This window comes from Mus musculus, chromosome 3 (assembly GCF_000001635.26).
Source record: "Mus musculus strain C57BL/6J chromosome 3, GRCm38.p6 C57BL/6J".
Taxonomy (NCBI): Eukaryota; Metazoa; Chordata; class Mammalia; order Rodentia; family Muridae; genus Mus; species Mus musculus.
This window is the reverse complement of record NC_000069.6, coordinates 65763238-65783226: the sequence shown is the minus strand read 5'-3', so window position 1 is coordinate 65783226 and position 19989 is coordinate 65763238. Positions and strand designations below refer to the sequence as shown.

The 19989-nt window shown below is 41.5% G+C and overlaps 1 protein-coding gene and 1 non-coding gene across 5 annotated transcripts in view; one reads left to right on the top strand and one right to left on the bottom strand.

The window, feature by feature from the left end:
- Positions 1-19989, bottom strand: part of Lekr1 (leucine, glutamate and lysine rich 1) — a 176989-nt gene that overhangs the window by 53301 nt on the left and 103699 nt on the right. For 3 of the 4 annotated variants that reach the window (XM_006501847.3, NM_001166659.1, XM_006501844.2), the window contains 2 exons: positions 10161-10242; positions 1779-1856 (listed from right to left, as the gene is read on the bottom strand). In XM_006501847.3, the coding sequence (XP_006501910.1) occupies positions 1779-1856; positions 10161-10242 (160 nt within the window). Of the gene's footprint in view, positions 1-4; positions 962-1778; positions 1857-10160; positions 10243-19989 lie in introns of those variants that run through there. The other variant, XM_011240186.3, reaches the window with a different exon arrangement.
- Positions 11610-11716, top strand: Gm25755. Its single transcript, XR_003954716.1, has one exon. It is a non-coding gene; the product is annotated as a U6 spliceosomal RNA (small nuclear RNA).

Here is a 19989-nt window from a genome sequence, read left to right as displayed (position 1 = left end):
TTACCTTGCTACAGTTCTGTCCCTCAGCTTTGGAGTGAGAGGAGAATGGGAAGGATTACCCTGGTCATGAAGAGAAAAGGAACGGAAAATTGGATTCAAAGAGTGAGATACACTGGGCATGTGGCTCTTAGGCCTTGGGGACTGGTTTGTGGAAAGAATGTGAAAGGGTCTGGAGGTTGGGGCAAGAGAAGCCTGTGAGTGATTTTCTTGTAATGAACCATTGTAGTAGAAAATAAAACTCTCAAAATGCTGAGAGAAATGCAGACAGTGGAACTGTGGATCCTGAGACTCCTCAGAAGAGAACAAGGGATCATTTGGGCCATTCATGTAATGTTCTGGAAAAGAACACGGTTCCCCTCATGTCCCACGTACTTGAATGAGACTGGATTCAAAACCAAAGGACTCATTTGGTTGCAATGCAAGGGCAGAAGAGTCATGGTTTGCCATGGTCACTGCTCACTGTGACAAGGAGTGGTGACAAGTCAAGCAGAATGATAAGAAAAACATGCACTTTGTGAAGGACTGTCAGTTTAAAGTTGCTGACCAGGCGAGGGCAGATGAAATAGTTGCAACCTCACCGATTCAGACAGTTCAAGACAAGCCTCAAACTATACTCATGGAAAATGGGAATGGTGCCTCCACCACCTCCTCACCAAAGGTGTCAAAGGGTGAAAATGCATACATGCACACTCACTTAGACGAGAGACTGAACAGCTTTGGAAAGCACTTTCTCAGATTCAGACATGTTGTGATAAAAAGTTGGCAGCAGAACGACGCAGTGCCATCTCCTGGTACTGGGCTTAGAGGCATGCAAAACACAAGGGTTCTCAGGAGGTCTCACCAAGAGGCTCTTCTTAAAGCTGTGCTGGCGGGGCCTACGTTGCCATGCAGATCACATGGTATTAGAGAGGCCAGCATCCTAGGGATCCTGAGGAAGTTACAAGCCTGGCAAGAAGATAGCCTAAGAGAAAGGTTATAAGTACCATAGGAGGCAGGCTTGGAGGGACGGGTGCTGTTGAAGGTGGGGTAATTCTTTCACAAGCCCTGGGTGTGTGACATGGTACTGCAGGATTTGGTATTTGTCCTGAGGGTCTTGAGTTGCTTTGGTTAGATTTTACCGAGCTACAATTCGTTTCTCCCCTTAGGTCTACCCTAGGGGAGAAATTAACTACCTTAGGTCTGAGAAGAAACTTTGGGTTTTGGGAAAGTGTTGGGATTTTAAAGACTATGGGTATGCATCCCAAGATGGCCAGGGTGGAGTGATCAGATGTAATGTGTTTGGAAGTCAAGTTGGCAAGGGGTGGAGCTGCTTCTGTGCATCTCCATGTCAGGTTGGCAGGACTTAGACTCATCGTGGAAATACTTCTTTGGGGTTATCTATAAGGCTGCTCTGAGAGAGGTCTAATAGAGGGGGAAGAACTGCCCCAGCAGTATCATATCACGCTGAGAGAGAAGGAAAAACATAGAGCACCAGCATTTATCTGTTTGCTGCCTACATGACTATGAGCTTCATGTGTCCGCCATTCTATGGACTCTTTTCCTTCTTAACTCGTGAACCAAAACCAAACTCTTCTCCCCTTAAGTTGCTTTTGCCACCACAAAGAAAATAGTAGTAATGCCACTGTAGGCAGAGACAGAAGCAGGGAACAACTGCGAGGTATTAGGGGTACAACTAGGTAAGCAAGAATATAGCAGGATGCGTACTCTTAGTAAGATGATCTTTAAATATAGTTTAAATTCAGTTATCAAAATGTTTATTAAAATTTTTCAGTATATACCTTGACTCAGAGATAATGGACTCAAACTTCAGTTTTCTAAGTTCTCTTTCACAGCTTTCAGCATCATTAGATTTTTTCCTAAGGCAAAAGTATTTTAAAATAGTTAAAATTCATTACTTCAAAATAAAATATTTTTCCATATCTTAAAATATTTACATTGTTATTATCTAAAGATGTACTTAGCCAAGTGAACACCTGCCAGGACTCGTATTGGCCAGGTGGGTCATATTTAACTAAAGGTTTTGCTCTGAACATTTTCAAACAAACCCCACAAAAACCAAGTGGGATCCCATCTTACAGTTTGGGGAACTGACCAAAAGTGGGGAGATTCAAAATGACCTTGGAATGAAGTGACACTATAGAGTCTGGTTGTTTCTCACGTCATTTTAAGCCTGGGGACAGTCTCAGTAAGAACCATGCAGAGGAATTAAAACTCTGGCAGAAAATGCTAGTCTTTCTGTCCCTGAGAACCAGAGCAAACTCAACTTCTGGGAAGAGAAGGGTTAAACCTGAATAGGATATAGCTTAGCAGAGGGAGCCCCAGGTAGGAGCTCTGCTGGTTTCCAAACTTCAAGTGCATAGGGCAGACTCCACTCAGCACTGGTGAAGACAGAATCACTGGAGGGAGATGGAGCTGCTGCCCTGGAGACAGTCTGCAGGGTAAGACAGTTTCTTGCCTGTTTCGTGATACCACCCTTACCATTAGTTGTGTTTTTGTTTTTGTTTTTGTTTTTGTTCTTGTTTTGTTTGGTTTGATTGGTGTTTTGTTTTGTTTTGTTTTTTGTCAACTTGGCACAAGCTGGGGTCATCTGGGTAGAGGAAATGCCCCCATCTGACTGACCTGTGGCATTTCTTGATTAACATTAATGTGAGAAGGCCTAGCCCACTGTGGGTGGAGCTACCCCTTAGTAGGTAGTCCTGAGTTGTGGCTGAGCAAGTCAGGGGGAGCAAGCCAATTAGCAACATTCCTTCATGGTCTCTGGATCAATTCCTTCGTCCAGGTTCCTGGCCTGATTTCCTGCCCTGACTGTCTTTTATAATGGACTGTTTGCAAGAAGTTCAAATAAACCCTTTCCTCCATAAGTCACTTTTGGTCATGTTGTTTATCACTGCGATAGAAAGCAAACTAGCCACTACTTGAGATCAGACCATGTAACAAGTAGTGACATCATACAGCAGAATGTCACCAGGTTATATCCAGACAAAAAAATTCTCACAAGTCATCACAGAGGTACTGGGAAATCAGAACATTAACAGTTACATGCTAATAAGAGCAAAAGCTCTAATAGAGTGTCCAGCTGTGTTAAAGGGCTTCACACATTAATACCCCCGATAGATAGAAGCGTATTGTGGCACAGACTGTTAAGTGATGAGCAGTAGCTGCTAATCAAGGATAAGCATGTCACCAGGGGCCAGAGGTTAGAAAATGTGTTTTGTGTAACCATTTTAGACATACAATTCCACCAACTAGGGACCATGTATTCGTTCATCTAAGCCTTTTGGGGGGCATTCTCAGTCCACCACATCTGTGTGCTCAAAGTTTAATTTATATATTAAGCAAATGATAAGATAGTCATAATGCAATGAAAGCTATAGGAATAAGCTCTCTTTCATATCCTATTATCCTGTGTTCGCTATCTAATGAGATACTTACAAGGTCTACCTGATAAAACGTGGTCAGTGACTATGTACTATGGTCCTGGGGCTGCTATGTAAAGATTACTTAAAAGCAGACACGGTGTGAAACAGGAGTAGATCTGGCTGCTGGGCAGGATAGCTTCTAGAATGTGAGTACACAGGGCAAAGTGATGGCCAATCTTGGTGGGATGTGGTAGGACAGTAGAGTTCATAACAGTCGTCAGAATCGTGAGCAATTTAAAACTGAGAATGCACCCCCAAAGGCTTAGATAAGTGAATTCACGGTCCCTAGTTGGTGGAATTGTTTGGGAGGGATTGGAAGATATAGTCTTGTTGAAGGAGGTATGTCACTAGGGTGGGGTGGAGTAGACTTTGAGGTCTCAAAAGGCTACTGCCATTCCTAATAGGCCCTTTCTCTGCTCCTGCTTGTGGATGAAGATGTGAGCTCTCAGCTGTTCCTGCTGCCATGCTTTTGTTCTGCCATCATGGACTCCAATCCTCTGAGACTGTAAGCCCCAATTAAATGCTTTCTTTCATGAATTGCCTTGGTCATTGATCATTTAACACAACAATAGAAAAGTAACTAAAGAAGGTACAGAAAAAACTGTGTGTGTAGGGTTTAATACTACCTATGGTGGTTTAGGACTGAAGGAGGATTTTTGTTTTGTTTGAAACAGGGTGCACTATGTACCTCTGGCTATCCTGGAATTCACTATGTAGACCAGAAAGGCCTAGAGCTCACAGAGATCCATGTACCTCTGCTTTCTGTGTGCCATGATTAAAAGAATATGCTACTATATCTTGCTAGGCACTGAGTCTTTTTTTTTTTTTTTTGGTTTTTCGAGACAAGGTTTGTAGCCTTGACTGTCCTGGAACTCACTTGGTAGACCAGGCTGGCCTCAGACTCAGAAATCTGCCTGCCTCTGCCTCCCGAGTGCTGGGATTAAAGGCATGTGCCACCACGCCTAGCTGGCACTGAGTCTTGAAGCATAGCCCTTGTGGATAAGGGATTGACAACTACTATATTAATTACTAATTGAGAAATTCCAAAATATTTAAATGAAGTTATTCCTCTTATTGTATTCATGAAAATAAATAAAAATTTCAGGAGATATATAAGCATACTGCACAAACCTCACTCTGATTCTTGTATATTCTTGGCAGGTAACTGTTAATAATTGTATCAATTATTTATTCAGTTCATTTAAACCCATGTCAAGTGTGTGCATTCATATCTAATATGAAAGGGATAATTTTTATGGTCACATGTTTAATCCTTCAATTCCTAATAGCTTGTTTTTCATAATTGTTAGTTTTTCTTTTATAGATACAATTCTGGGTATCAATTTTACTAGTTTAAGTGTCTTCTGTTGCTAATTTGAATTTCTTAGGTCTCATAATTCCTAGTCACTTTGAGGAGTAGTATGGGGCTTAGATTAGTTTTTTGTCATATACTTAGTAAATTTTTGTCGAGTTCATAGTTGGCTTTCCAATTGTCTGTCTGCTTTCCTGTTAAATTTTGGAAGTGTGGTAAGGCACAGTTTGCTACCTGCTGTGTGGTTTGAGCTTTGTCTTGGGCAATGAATCCCTGCATGCATTGCTTTAGTCTAAGCAGGTAGGGAAGCCTCTGTAAACCCTAGTTTGACTGATAGGAAGCTTTTGATGATGGGCCATCTGGCTTAAGTGATCCAATTGTGATTCCTCAGAGGGGCTTTCCTTATATAACCATCAGAATATGCAGAGTATATGATTACTCCAAATTATATACCAAAACGGATCTGGCCTGAGAGCATCTAGACGAGTTTTTACCAACTCCTCAGGATTCATGCTCTTGAAGTCCTAATGGACTGGAGAACAAGCTTGCCTACAGGAAGACCAGGAAAGGGGATAACATTTGAAATGTAAATAAGGAAAATATCCAATTAGAAAGAAAGAAAGAAAGAAAGAAAGAGAGAGAGAGAGAGAGAGAGAGAGAGAGAGAGAGAGAGAGAGGGAGAGAGAGAAAGGATGGAAGGAAGGAAGGAAGGAAGAAGAAAGAAAGAAAGAAAGAAAGAAAGAAAGAAAGAAAGAAAGAAAGCAAGCTTGCTTCCCTACTGTAGTCTACCACTGGCAGTACATGACTGGCTTTCTTCTTTTTCATGGCTCATTAAGGTCAAACCTTTTACTGTCCTTTCTTTGCATCAGCTTTCAAAGTTCCTGGAAAGTTCTGTCTATGGTAGTTTTTCTTGTCTTATTTACCTGTCTTTATGCTAATACACACATACACACACACTCAGTATATCTGTATCTATCTATTTTATCCTGATATATGTGTACACAGTTAATATTTACAGGAACATCAAAACCCTTCATAATATTGATGGTAATATATGAACATAATATAAATATATTTCACATCCCCATATAAATATATTAAAAATAATGTCTAGCATATTTTGCATGCCAGATAATTCTTTACCACTATACATTAACTTCAGCCCTTTTTTATTTTGAGACGCAGTCTTTCTAAATTGTTCAGGCTGGTCTTAAACACATTCTGTAGCCCACTGTTGCACACCAATGTGCTTCCAAATAAAACATTCCATCTTGAAAGGAAGTTCCTTAAAATATAGGATGTTCTAACAGGACTATTCCATCCTTCAGGGAAACTAGTTAAGCTCAGGAAGTAAACAACTCAAAAGTTTCAGGAAATCCCTGAAACTGACCAGATTCACTAGCATCCTCCCCAAGAATATACAAACCATAAGGATGGAAAGACACTTTCAAACAGCTGAGCTATATGGAAGAGGAAGATCACATGGCTATTCTTAGTTGCCAACTTGACTACATCTGGAATTAACTAAAATCCAAAAATGGAAGCAAACCTGTGAGGGATTTTTGCTTAATTTGAAGTAGGTAGATTCACTTTTAATTCATATCTTTGAGATAGGAAAACACAGGCCTTTAATCTGGATTTTGGAAGACACACCTTTAATCTGGGCCATACCTTGTGTTGGTAGCCTTTGTAAGGACATGAAAGAAGAAAGCCTTTGATATTTGTTTGCTTGCCCTCATCTTTCTAGCAAGTCCATGGCCTCACTGGCATTAGAGCTTACTTCTTCAGGATGCCAACATATACTGAATACCAGCTGAGACACACAGTCTTGTGGACTGAGGAACTACTGGATTCTCCCTCATTCTCTTCTCTCTCTCTCTCACTCTCTCTCTCTATATATACATATATATATGTATGTGTGTATGTATATATATATGTATATGTATACACACACACATATATATACACACATGCCTAGCATGCATGAAGCCTTGGGGTCTATCCCCGTCACCACATAAAACTGAGCATAGTGGTCTATGCTTGTCACCCCAGTACTTGGCATTTGGGAGATGGGAGTAGGAGGATCAGAAGTTCAAGGTCATTCTTTGTCAAGTAGCATGTTTCAGGCTAGCCTGGGCTATACGACACCCCATCTCAAAAACACATAAAAGAACATAACAATGTGGTTAAACCATAGAAAATATTTTCTTAAAAATCTTATGTGGGAAAAGCTAGCCAATTCTATCCATGTATGAGAAATCTTATTTTAAATGTATATGTTTTATTTTATTTTTGTTTTATTTGTAGTGGTACGGATTAAGTGCAGGGCCTCCCACATGTAAGGCAAGTTCTCTACCATTTAACTACCTCCTCCCCAGCTCTAAAAATTTTAAACAACAAAAAAATTACATCAAATTGAATTGAGAAAGGTCACCAGTAACCACAGAAGTCAGAATTAAAAATTTAAAGAACAAAGATTCTACAATATTTTCTAATTTCAAAAAGACCAAAGACGTTTGAGTATGGATAGAAAATCTATTATCAGATGAGTATTTTACATGTATGTATGTATGTATGTATGTATGTATGTATGTATGTATGTATGTTATGTATGCATGCATATTTGCATGTATGCATGCCACTTGTATGTCTTCAGAGGTCAGGAGAGGGCTCTGCATCCCCTGGAACCGAAATTAACATGGTGGTGAGGCACTGTGTAGAACTGAAACCTGGTCCTTTGCAAGAACAATCATTGCTGCTAATCGCTGAGCCATCTTTCCTGCTTCCTGTACATCAAATTTTTGAGTAAATTACTTTCAATTCAAATTTATCATTGGTCAAAGCACAAATTCACACCTATTAAATAATAATGTGTAGAGAGCTGGTGATCTTTGAGCACAGTGAGACTCCTACTCCTGGGCTTTGATCCCAAGTGCTCCCCAGCCCCCACCCCATTTATTCCACACAGCAGACAGAATGCAGGTGGAGCATAGACTGGAGGAGGTACAGACATGCATAGAACAAGGTCTCTAGCACCAGGGACCCTTTTAAGTGGTTCGTTAACAACCCATGTTTTCTAAAAGTGGGCACTCGCTCCAAATTTTCATTGAAGCAGTTCTCCTGTGGGTGGGAAGCAGCACTTCTGTAAGCTGATAGACAGCACAGTATTCCTGCAATACTAGGGCAACTCCCTTGTGAGCAGTTAGTATGATGGACCGTCAGGAGGTGGCACGGTTCCTCCTCAACCTGCTCTGCCTTGACTCCTACCATTTTTCAGTACTCAGGTTCCAAATATCAGAGAAAGTACATTTAGCAAAACAGCACAAGGCTTATGTTAATGTTAAACAAAATGACTCCTTGATTAAACAAAGGTTCTATGCAAAACTACGCCAGAAAACAACAACAACAACAAAAACAACAACTCAGATTGTGCATCAACCAATACGTTTTAATCTTGTTCTTCCCTTTTGTATCCATCTTACTTATCCAAGATCCTACCTATAAACAGTTCAGAGCTGCTTGATGTGAGTGCTGGGAGCCACATTTGGGTCCTCTGAAAGAGCAGCATCACTTCAGTCCCCTCCCCTCACCACTGCCTGAGCTCCAAGGAGCAAGGGTTGGGTCAGCTCAGAGGTAAAGACATATGTCTCCAACCCTGCAGATCCGAGTTTTAAGTCCTTGCACAGGTATGATGGAAGGAGGGAACTGACTGAGTATCATAAGCTGGTCTCTGATGTCTGTACATGTGCCATAGTATGTATGTGCTTTGAACAGCCATGCTTGAGTGCATGCACACACATGCACACACACACACACACACACACACACACGTACGCACGCACGCACACATACATACATACGTACATATGTACGTACATACGTACATACATACATACATACACACACACACACACGGTAAGAGCAACAATACTAATGGTAATAACAAAAGAAGCAAATGTCACACATTAGCTGTGGTCTGATGAGGCTGTGCCTCCACAAGACTTCCATATGGACACAGTCCTCTGATATTATAGACAGAACAGGGACTTTTTTATTTTTGCAATTGCTCTCTTGTTTCTTTTTCATGTTTCTTATCTCACAGAAACTTACTTCTTGTACCTGAGGAAGAAAAGGCACCAAGAATTCCCTGCTTTCTCATCACTTACCCTAGCATCCTACCCAGGTCACCAAACCTCTGACGTTACTGTACTATTAACTTCTTGTTTTCCTAAAACAAAGCACTTGCTACAAATAATCTAACTATACACTAATTTCATTAGGCATTTCTGGAATTTGCTCCTTTTTATGTTGTTCAATATTTGATTAAACACATTGTTCTTAGGCACAGCCATGGTCAACACAAACATTTGGTTGCTAAGCATCCTAGTATTTTTATTTATGAAGCTGAGCCTTGTGACTACAGGAACTGAAACCAGACTCCCAGATTGCACATCAAGGAGTAAAATGGTGTACTTTTTTTTTCAAAGATCATGTGCATTTTATTTTAGCATTATAATTATAGACATACCATGTTTACATATAAAATAGTCTTTCAAATTCCTGAAGTAAATTATTTTTTAAAACAAATACTGCCCTGGGTACTTTTTATATGTATGTATTACCTTTCTTTCCCCCCTCTCTCTGTTTCTCTCTCTGTCTAAGATGTGTGTGTGTGTATGTGTGTAGGCATGTATGTGTCATAGTGTACATGTGGAGGTCCTTGTCTTTTACCATGTTTTCGATAGCATCTGTTGCTTTGCATTCACGTATGTCAGGCTGGCTATGGATTCTAAAGGTTCTCCTGCCTGGCTCTCATCACAGAAACACTAAGGTTATAGCCAGGTGCTACATGCCTGGCTTTAACTGGGCACTGGGCATTCAAAATGCAGGATTTTACACAGTAAGTGCTTGGCCACTTCCCCACCATTGGGCATTTTATAAGGCCATTTTCTTATCATTTGATTTCCAATATTTCTTACTCATTATCATAAAACATACTCAACATTTCAAAAGCACTCTGTTTTGAACTCTAGATATTTTAAGAAACAACAATTCATAAAATTTAAGTGAAATTTGTGGACAGTAAAGAAATGAATATTTTTAAAAAATGAGAGAATTCTTTCATTTGAACATCAAGAGAAATCAGCCACATAGCTAAGGTAACCTTCTCTACTTGATCCCAGCCTAGAGGTCAAGAAACAACTCCTCAGTTCTTTCCTGGGGGACAGAAACACTTTACTGAGTTAAAAGAGTAACAGGTCCATCAATAATCATTTCGGGCTACAACAGAGCCACAAGAAGCCACAGCAGATCATCACCTACGACTAAAGCATTGCCCGAAGATGACACTCTGGGGTCTTTCCAAAGGCTTAGTTTTGTGACACATCAATGGCAAGCCCTTCTTACAGCCGTTTAGTGTTGCCCCTTACATGAGCATCTCCTTACAGTTGTCCAGCTCCTTTGCTGTCTTCTGAAGTCTCAACCCAAGTGCCTCTACTTGACACTGTAAATCTGAAACGACACAGCATGGTCATTAGTATACTGTGTGTAGCAGGAGTTTTTAGCTACACTGCTTTGGAAAGAATGAGTAGTTACCATGACTAGGGGAGAAGGAGAGAAAGCTGCAGGAAAGAAAGCCAAGCAGCCATGTAAGAATTCGGGTAAGTGGCCATTGGGCACTTCTCCAATTGGGCATAAGGTAGCAGGGGAAGGTTTAGGAGCCTCAGGAGTACCAGAGGGGAGCATTTGCTAGCAAGGAAAGGTTTAGGGGTACCCAGCCTTTGAACTAGTCACAGCATGTCAAAACCTAACTGGTGTGTGTGTGTGTGTGTGTGTGTGTGTTCCATTCGTGAATCCAAATAACTCCTGGACGGGTGCACACATGTGACCAGCTGGGAGCCAAAGTGGTGTAGCTAAAAACTACCGCTATACTAGTGTCTAGGTGCTTTTATAAACTCAACTGGACCCCTCTGAAGTTTCCCTCTAGCGTCCTAAGAACGATACAGATGTTCCTTCCACCTTGCCTGTATTGTTCTATGCAAAATGCCCGAGACCTCACACCAGCCCACACAACAGGCCTTTGCCCCCTTCACTTGTCAGGCTTTTTTGCAAGCTCCTAACAGTGTAACCTTTCTAGTGTTTTCAAGGAAATTTATGTTGCTGGCACACTCCATACATTTCTGATCATGTGGCTCACTTCTTAAAACGTTTGGCTGTCTGTACTTCTCTTCCCAAACCTACTGAGGCTTCTGGATAGAAATGAAAGACATAATCACATGCCAGGCTCATGGTTGATAGCTTAGCTCTGAGTAGCATCTACAAGGCATTTTAATAGCTTCAAAAGGCAAGAGAACACCACACAGGCAACTGGTTTCCACACAGCCTTCATCTGGGAAATTTAGGGAGTATTTGAGAAGGATTATTCCAGAAGCCATGTGTAGTGCGTGTTGAGCCTTGGCTTATCTCAGTCCTGCCAGAAGGCTGTTGTGAGGATTGTGGGCTGAAGCCTGACTCCACCTCACTCCCCAGGAGCATTTAAGGTTCAAAAGGAAACTACACAAATGAACTAGCCAGTTTATACAGAAAAAGTCATTCAAAACAAGGGAATTATCAAATTTTTATATTCTAGCTACCTCAAACATTTTAATATCCCTTTTAATAATAAATTTGACATTTTTTAATGAAGCTATATACATGAGCCAAACTTCTATGTAAATCTATAGCATGCTTTCCTTCCTTCCTTCCTTCCTTCCTTCCTATCTATCTATCTATCTATCTATATATCTATCTATATATCTATCTATCTATCTGATGAGCTAGTTTCTCAAATCAAAAAGCAAATTCACTCTAAAAAAATGTTCTCATAAGAAATTATTAGGGTGCTCGCTTCAGCAGCACATATATTAAAATTGGAACGATACACAGAAGATTAGCATGGCCCCCGCGCAAGGATGACACGGAAACTCGTGAAGTGTTTCATATTTTTAAGAGCATGGAATACCTATAATACAACTCACGGACCACATGAAGCTCAAGAGGAAGGAGGACCAAAGAGTGGATGCTTCAGTCCTACTTAGAAGGGGGACCAAAATAATCAAGGGAAGTAGAGGATGGGAGGAACTGGGGAAGAAGAGAGGAGGGGGAGGGGAAAAAGAGGGGAAGTTCAATCAGGTATGGGAGGAGATGGAGGAGAGGTACAGAGGGTCAGGACTTTGAACAGAGGTCTATAGCAATGGGGGATGGGGAACTGGGGGAAGCAACCAGAAAGTCCTAGATACCAGGAAAGCAAGAGCCTCCCAGGACCCCACAGGGATGACATTAGCTGAATACCCCACAAAGGAGAGGGAGAATCTGTCGAGACCATATCCAGAGGTTAGGCATGGCCCCCTGGTTGAAGGATGGGGCCACCTACCCATCTCCAAAATTTTAACCCAGAATTGCTCCTGTCTAAAGGAAATAAAGGGACAAAGAATGGAGCAGAGACTGAAGGAAAGGCCATCCAGAGACTGCCTCACCTGGGAATCCATCCCACATGCAGACACCAAACCCAGATACTATTGCAGATGATAAGAAGTGCTTGCTGACAGGAGCCTGATATATCTGTCTCCTGAGATGCTCTGCCAGATTCTGACCAATTCAGATGCAGAGGCTTGCAGCCAACCATGTAATAGAAGCAGGGTAAGGGGGGATAGGATAAGGGGCTTGCAGAGGGGAAACTGGGAAAAGGGATAGAATTTGAAATGTAGATAAATAAAATAAAAAAATTTTTAAAAAATGAGTTTTCGCCAGGCAGTGGCAGCACACGCCTTTAATCCCAGCACTTGGGAGGCAGAGGCAGGCAGACGTCTGGGTTTGAGGCCAGCCTGGTCTACAAAGTGAGTTCCAGGACAGCCAGGGCTACACAGAGAAACCCTGTCTCGAAAAAAACCAAAAAACCAAAAAACCAAAAAAAAAAAAAAAAAAGAGTTTTCTAGGTATTTATATAAAAATAGAAATACCTAGAAAAAATATAATACCTTTATTTTTAGATTTTTAATTATTTTAATGAACATGTAAAATTTTACATCATGTATATCACACTTTGAAACATATATACATTATGGAATGTAATAACTCAAGCTTATTAGCTCAAGCTTATTAACACACCAATACACTTCAAATTTACTCTTAAAATTTTTTAAATAATTCTGTTGACTAATAATCATCATGTTATACAACAGAGTTATTAAACTTCCCCACCTATCTACATGAGATGTTTGTGTTCTTTGAGCAACATCTCCCCACATGCATTATTTAACTTCATTCCTTCGAAATGCCAGACTGGTTCCAATTGTCTCATTTTTCAGATGAAGAGAAAAAAAATGAGACCCTGTCTGAGTGCATTGTTCCATTCTTGAAATCAGCCAGCCAGCCAGCCAGCCAGCAGGCAATCTTTCTGAAGAAGTTTAAGTCTGCTGAGGGGACGGCCCCTCAAAACAAGATCCAACTATGGACTTACTAATGATATTTTCAGGGTACACCTCCCAATAACAAAAGAGAAAATAATATGAAATATAGTTTTTAGAAAAAAATCTTTCAAAACCCAGAAACCTTATTTGGAATGTTCTGTAGCATGTGATTGCGTAACTAAGCACAGCAGGCTGCTGGCAGGCTTGGCTCTGAAGAGGGAAGAGCGGGTGTTCACTGGTGGATGCTATGCCCAAGTGCTGAGCATGGTGCTCCCCTCCGAAGAGGGAAGAGCGGGTGTTCACTGGTGGATGCTATGCCCAAGTGCTGAGCATGGTGCTCCCCTCCGAAGAGGGAGGAGCGGGTGTTCACTGGTGGATGCTATGCCCAAGTGCTGAGCATGGTGCTCCCCTCCGAAGAGGGAGGAGCGGGTGTTCACTGGTGGATGCTATGCCCAAGTGCTGAGCATGGTGCTCCCCTCCGAAGAGGGAGGAGCGAGTGTTCACTGGTGGATGCTATGCCCAAGTGCTGAGCATGGTGCTCCCCTCCGAAGAGGGAGGAGCGGGTGTTCACTGGTGGATGCTATGCCCAAGTGCTGAGCATGGTGCTCCCCTCCGAAGAGGGAGGAGCGAGTGTTCACTGGTGGATGCTATGCCCAAGTGCTGAGCATGGTGCTCCCCTCCGAAGAGGGAGGAGCGGGTGTTCACTGGTGGATGCTATGCCCAAGTGCTGAGCATGGTGCTCCCCTCCGAAGAGGGAGGAGCGGGTGTTCACTGGTGGATGCTACGCTCACCCTGCCTTTCTTCGTTTGTGGTCATAGTTTCCAGGAAGAGAAAGCAGGTATTTTGATTATTGTAAATGGAAAGAGGAAAGTAGGCTCATTCAGCAAGCTGCCAAGTGGCTCAAACTGAGTTGTTCTGCCTGATCCCTAAGTTTTTCTTGCTCATGATGACTCCTGAAACAGAAAACCCACAAGCAAATACTGTTTGTCAGAGAAGCCTTGTTCTGGGCCAGTTGCAGTCTCTTAACTATTAAAGAGATATACATTACAATATGAGAAGCATTACTGGAGAAAGAATAAAGACAAATGTGGTGCCCTTGTGACTAATTTCATTAAGCAAACAACACAGACAACCATCCTGCTTTCTTGCTGGATGCTCCTTGGTGCTTCTGTCAGGATATAATCATGAGTGGATCTGAGTCCATGTGATAAAAGTTTGTTAGTATTTCTAAGGCAATAGTTAAAATTGATTAGCTTTAAACAGTTCACAGAGAACTGTTAGTTAGTATGTAAATTTTATGTAATTAATTCTCAATTACCTGAGAATTAGTAGTGTATGCTAAAAATAGTCACTAAATCAAGCTCATTTCAGTAACATTAAAAAGTATTATATTAGAAGGAAGGAAGGAAGGAAGGAAGGAAGGAAGGAAGGAAGGAAGGAAGGAAGGAGGGAAGGGAGGGAGGGAGGGAGGGAGGGAGGGAGGGAGGGAGGGAGGGAGGGAGGGAGGGAGGGAGGGAGGAAGGAAAAGAAAACAGGCTGGATAGATGGCTCAGTAGGTGAGCACTAACTGCACTTCCAGAGGACACGGCAGCTCACAAATGTCTGTAACTCCAAGATCTGACACCCTTGCCTAGACATACAGGCAGGCAAAACACCAGTGCACATAAAATAAAAACAAAGTATTCTGAGGCTCACATTTCAGTATACAGATGCATCAGAGTTCCAGCATTTACCAGGTTCCAAACAAAACAGGCTATGCCACACACCCCTGCCCAGGAATAATGACAAAGCTAGTGTGCGCTTTACAAAGGGTTATTCTTTCTCCACATGTTTCTCTTCCCCTCTCACTTTCAGAATAAACACAGGTTAGTCTTTGGTTCACAGTGTAGAACCAGCAGAGGAGACACTGCCGCCATGATTGTTTGCCACTTGTCTTACAACTCTGAATATTGGTAAAGTAAATGAATGTTTTACCTTTAAAAACAAGAACCCATGAAGGTTGTCACATTAAGTAAACAGAAACAGAAATATAAGCAGTGCCTACCAAGTAAAGCATTTTCTTTAAGCAGAAAAAAGCATTACATAGAGCTGAGGAAACACAATTCATTATGAAAATCTCACAATGTAAAAAGCCCCTGGTGTGTTATTGGAAGATGATTTATATATTTTCATGGCTGCTTTTCATTTTTTTTGTTGTATTTTTTTGTAATCAAGAGGTGCTAAGGGATATTTTAAAAAACAAAAGCATAGGATGGTCTCTGGGATTCTGAATGCTCTGTGCGCATCCCACGGGCTTATTAAAGGTTGGCGTAGACTGGCAGGGCCCTTTGTTTCCAGAAGCAGAATGCCCAGTTCCTGTTCCTAATAAATAAAGGAACAGAGTCAGGGGAAGCAGCAGAGAGTCTAAGCCACCTGCACAAAACAGCTCCTTCAGTTTCTGAGGCAAGGAGTTCTTAAATAAGTGCATTGTTCTGAGTAGTCCTTCTCTATAGTCAAATAAATTCAACTTCAATTTTCTGTCATTCAGCATGACATTGGATTATTAGGCGAAAGGCCCTGAATGACTAGGAAGAGAAAGGAAGCGGTGGCTTTAAACACCATGCAGATGTAAGGCGGAACCCATGGAAACAATCCAGAATTTACAACAGCACATTCTATGATGATGTGACTGCCTTCTTTGCAGATATTAAATAAGAAGCAAATGATTTTAAATGAACAAAACCAAAAAGAGCTCTTAGCTTCTCTTCAACATGAAGCAGCTGCTTGCTGGATAGCATTACACAGGCACCAGATTTGCAGTAATTAGTCATTTGAAAGAATCCTGTGATTCTGAAAGGCTTTGAGAAACTGCACATACAAAAGGTATTCATGGTTAACTATTTTATAGGAAGATAGAAAGCTTTAGTAGTCACTTGGAAAGTATAATAATAGGCATACGATAATATCAGAGAAGACAATAATAAATACACCTCAAAGGGTAGAAAGAAGTTTCCTAATATAAAGAAAATACATGCAATCTTAAATTTTGGCTCAAAGTGCTATTTGGAGGAAAAAATATAAGTCAAGGTTCAAGTAGCAAGATGGAAAAAATAAACAGGCATAAAGGCACTCAAAGACACAGGGTAAAAAAATTTTAAATTTCTAGTGTTTGATCTGATAGTTGTAACTTCTAACATCAGATGAGATGGGGCATGTTCAGGGCAGTTTGCCATAGATGGAATTGCAATTTTAAAGGGTTAAGATGACTTCACTGATGATTCTGAGTCACAAAAATTACTCATCTCAAGAACAATACATGAATTTCAACAATTAAAAAAAAAAACAATGGCTCTAAAAATTTTTTTAATGTTAGAGATAAAGAAACCCAAGCTAACTTTGAAGCTTCTAAGCAATTCAACACTTAACATTCCAGAGGTGCTGTGTATGAGTGTTAAAGTCACACTGCCTAGCTTCAAACCCTGGCTCTGCTTGTTCCAGACAGTATGGCTTCAAGAACCCTGCACAGGGCTCTCAGCCTTCAGTGACTTCATAGGCACACAGGAGGGACAGCAGTGACAGGTACATTGTGTGCCACCTATTGTTGTGCTAGAATTAAGCCATCTCTTCCAATTCTACTCTGAAATGAAGGTCATCATTTCCCACCTTAAGGACCTTCCTTGCTCTTGTACAACAAGGGTGTGGGGGTCTATTTAGTTTGTTTTCCTTAACAATTTCTTGGGGGAACTAAGATAAATTGTTATCATTTGTTAGATACATGTAATGAGATCATGGCATCTGTTCAGGCACACTTTACATACTTGTTACATTGTTTTTCTCTGATTGAAAATGTTTATGGAGACATATTGTCAGAGCAGTGGTCCCTTTTATATGTTGTGATGACCTTCAACCATAGAATTATTTATGTTGCTACTTCATAGCTGTAATCTTGCTACTGTTACGAATCTTAATGTAAATATCTGACGTGCCACCTTAAAGGGGTCAACTATCCCCAGCTGAGAACCACTGGTTTAGAGACTGGTCTTGTTTGTGTGAGTCACAAATGAGTATCTTCTGTGTCATGAAGACTAATAAGTTCTGTTCTGCGTACACAAAATATAAAGCAGAAAGCAAGCAAAGGAAAAAGGAGAACACTTGTTATGGGCAAGAACCAAATGAGGTTGAAACACAAAACAAACAGACAAACATTGTCTGATCCTATGGGTGGGGCAGAGGCTTTAACTGTAGTTGGAGAGGAAAATGTTAACAAGGACGGGTATTTGTTTTGTTTTGAAGGCAGTGACAGTTAGATGTGTTCCTTTGTAGAAGGTTCATTCTAGCATCTGTGCTGTGAATTTAATGTATGACTCATAACTTATATCTTACATATGACAAGAAAAGTACACCCCTTGTAGGTGGGGTTTTTGTTGTTGTTGCTGCTGATGCTGTTGTTTTTTAATTACACAAATTGCTTGGCCTTAAATAACTTTGTCCTGACAAAAATGAAGGATAAAGAACGGCAAAGAGGAGAAAGACTGACCAGGCTGTTGGGATGTGATACTTAGATGCGTTCATTAAGGCCTGCATATACAGTGGGTACCCAGACTGCAAGAGCAGCACAGGCTGTGGAGACTTAAGTGTGAAGTGGATGTGAAACTGGGATTCTCCATTAGTACCCTGCAGTGAACATCTGGGAAGGAACTGGCTCCAACAGGGCCTGAGCAGGTGGCGACATGGGAAGGGAGCCGTGCACTGCTGAATTTGGTGGTGCGGCAGACTGCTTCTAGGCATGGCTGGAAGAGTCCACCGAGGGAAAAAGGCAAGTATGAGAGGGTGGAGTGGGCAGAGTGGGCGGAGTGGGCGGTGTGGGCTGTGTGGGCTGCGTGGGTTGAGTGGGCTGAGTGGGCAGGTCTTTTTAGTTCACAGAGCCACAGTCACAGAAAGGGTCATGGAAATAATGATGCATAAAACATCAGAGATGAAATTGTAACTGGCATCAGACAAGAGAACTCCTGCAGAAGCCCTTGGCAGGAAGGACATGCCAAGTGACTAGATGGCTTACTGAGACTAGCAGCCCTTCCCCCAGCTGCAGAAACTGCTACAAAAGACTACAAAAAACTGCTACAAAAAAACTGCTACAAAAAACCTGCTACAAAAGGGGTGAGCTAAAAAGAAAGAGTCTGTCCAGGAGGCAACATTTTCCTACTTTGTTTTAAATGTGCATTATTTTTAAATTTTGTTTAGTTATTCTGTTTTAGCCTGCGTCTCAATCAAACAGGCGTTCAGCGCCTTCCTTCGCCTCTCCCCACTCTACAGTGCTGACTCAGTTAACTTCCTGTCGTCCAGCCCATGCCCATTCCCCTCGTTCACACATCAGTCACCTTTGCTCCTTTCCCATTCTTTCCTTGCTTTGTGACTTAATTATTAATTAAGAAAACACCTAGAGATCACTGGTGATTATAAACGACATTTCCCCAGATCAGCGTCTCATACATCTGAGCCTTCCTGGGCAACAAAAGAAGGGCACGCACCGGTCTTCTCCAGAAAGTTTGCCTCCGCGGTTGCAGTTGCTACACCCTGAAGAGCAGTGGGGAGCATAGTAAGTTCAAGTCAAGATGACTTACCAGGAGGACCTATGTGAAGTGAAACCAAAACAGTGAAGAAACTAGAAAAATAAAAACACTGGAGAACATACCCAGCCTGAAAGACATGCAAAGCACAACAAAGAAACAGAGATAATGAAAGAAAATTCACTAGTGATGTGCTCACAGCTCCTCACTACTAGAGGCCGCAGCTAACCATAAGAAACATTGGTGAGATGCAAGAGAAAGGTCCTATTTTTAAAAAGGACCAATGGCCACAAAGAAGACTCAGATTAGCAAATGAAGGAAGAAGAAAATTGATTTAGCATATAAATAAGAATGTTGGCAAAAAAAAAAAAAAGTAGTTAACTGGAGGAGAATTTGTTTTTAAAAAAAGGGAGAAAAAATCAGTAAGGAAATGAAGTTTTTGAAAAAGTCCAGTGGGGAAGTTGAAGAGTCAACCTACGGCATGGGGGATGCACAGCAAAAAGCATCACTAAAAACTCAAAACACACTGAAGCCAAGGAAGCAGGTAGGCTAACTGCAGAACTTCCCCCTTTCCTTCCTCTACACTCCAATCCAACCAGCCTCCCTGTCTCATCCCTGGTTTGAGCTCTATAGCACCTGCTGTGGGCTATCCTCACTCCTGCTCCTCGTCCCACTAGAGTGAACTGGTCCTGGTGGGCCACCCTGCTTTCCTCCATTCTGTGGATCCCTCCAACACCCTCTTCTAGTGTTAACTCCCAATCCCTAGAAACACATTTTACCCAGAATCCCCAGTGACCATCTCTATCAGGATTCCCAGGAGAATTTCCTACCAGGCAACACACAACCACCACACTCTCATAAGAACCAGAGAGGGCAACAGAAAACAAAGAACACCCGACCAACAAAGACAAGGCCAGTTATCAGGAACTACAATTACAAACTTCCCAAGTTCAGGTGCCTGGATGTCAGCATAAAAACACAGTCAGTAAACATCCAGGACATTGTGTCTGCACTGGCCAGCATCCAACCCTAACATGGTCTGTCCTGAGCACGGCAGCACATCTGAAGCATAGCCTTTATGAAGAGGACAGCGGTCCTTAAAGGGAGGTGAATAAATCCCTCAAAGAAATCTATGAATACATAAACAGAGGGAGGAAGGGAATAAAACAGCTGAAGACCTGAAGAGAGAAAGAGAACAGAGAAAACCCAAAGTGAGGGAAATCTGTAAATAAAATTTTTAGGAACACAAACAGGAAACTCAGGGG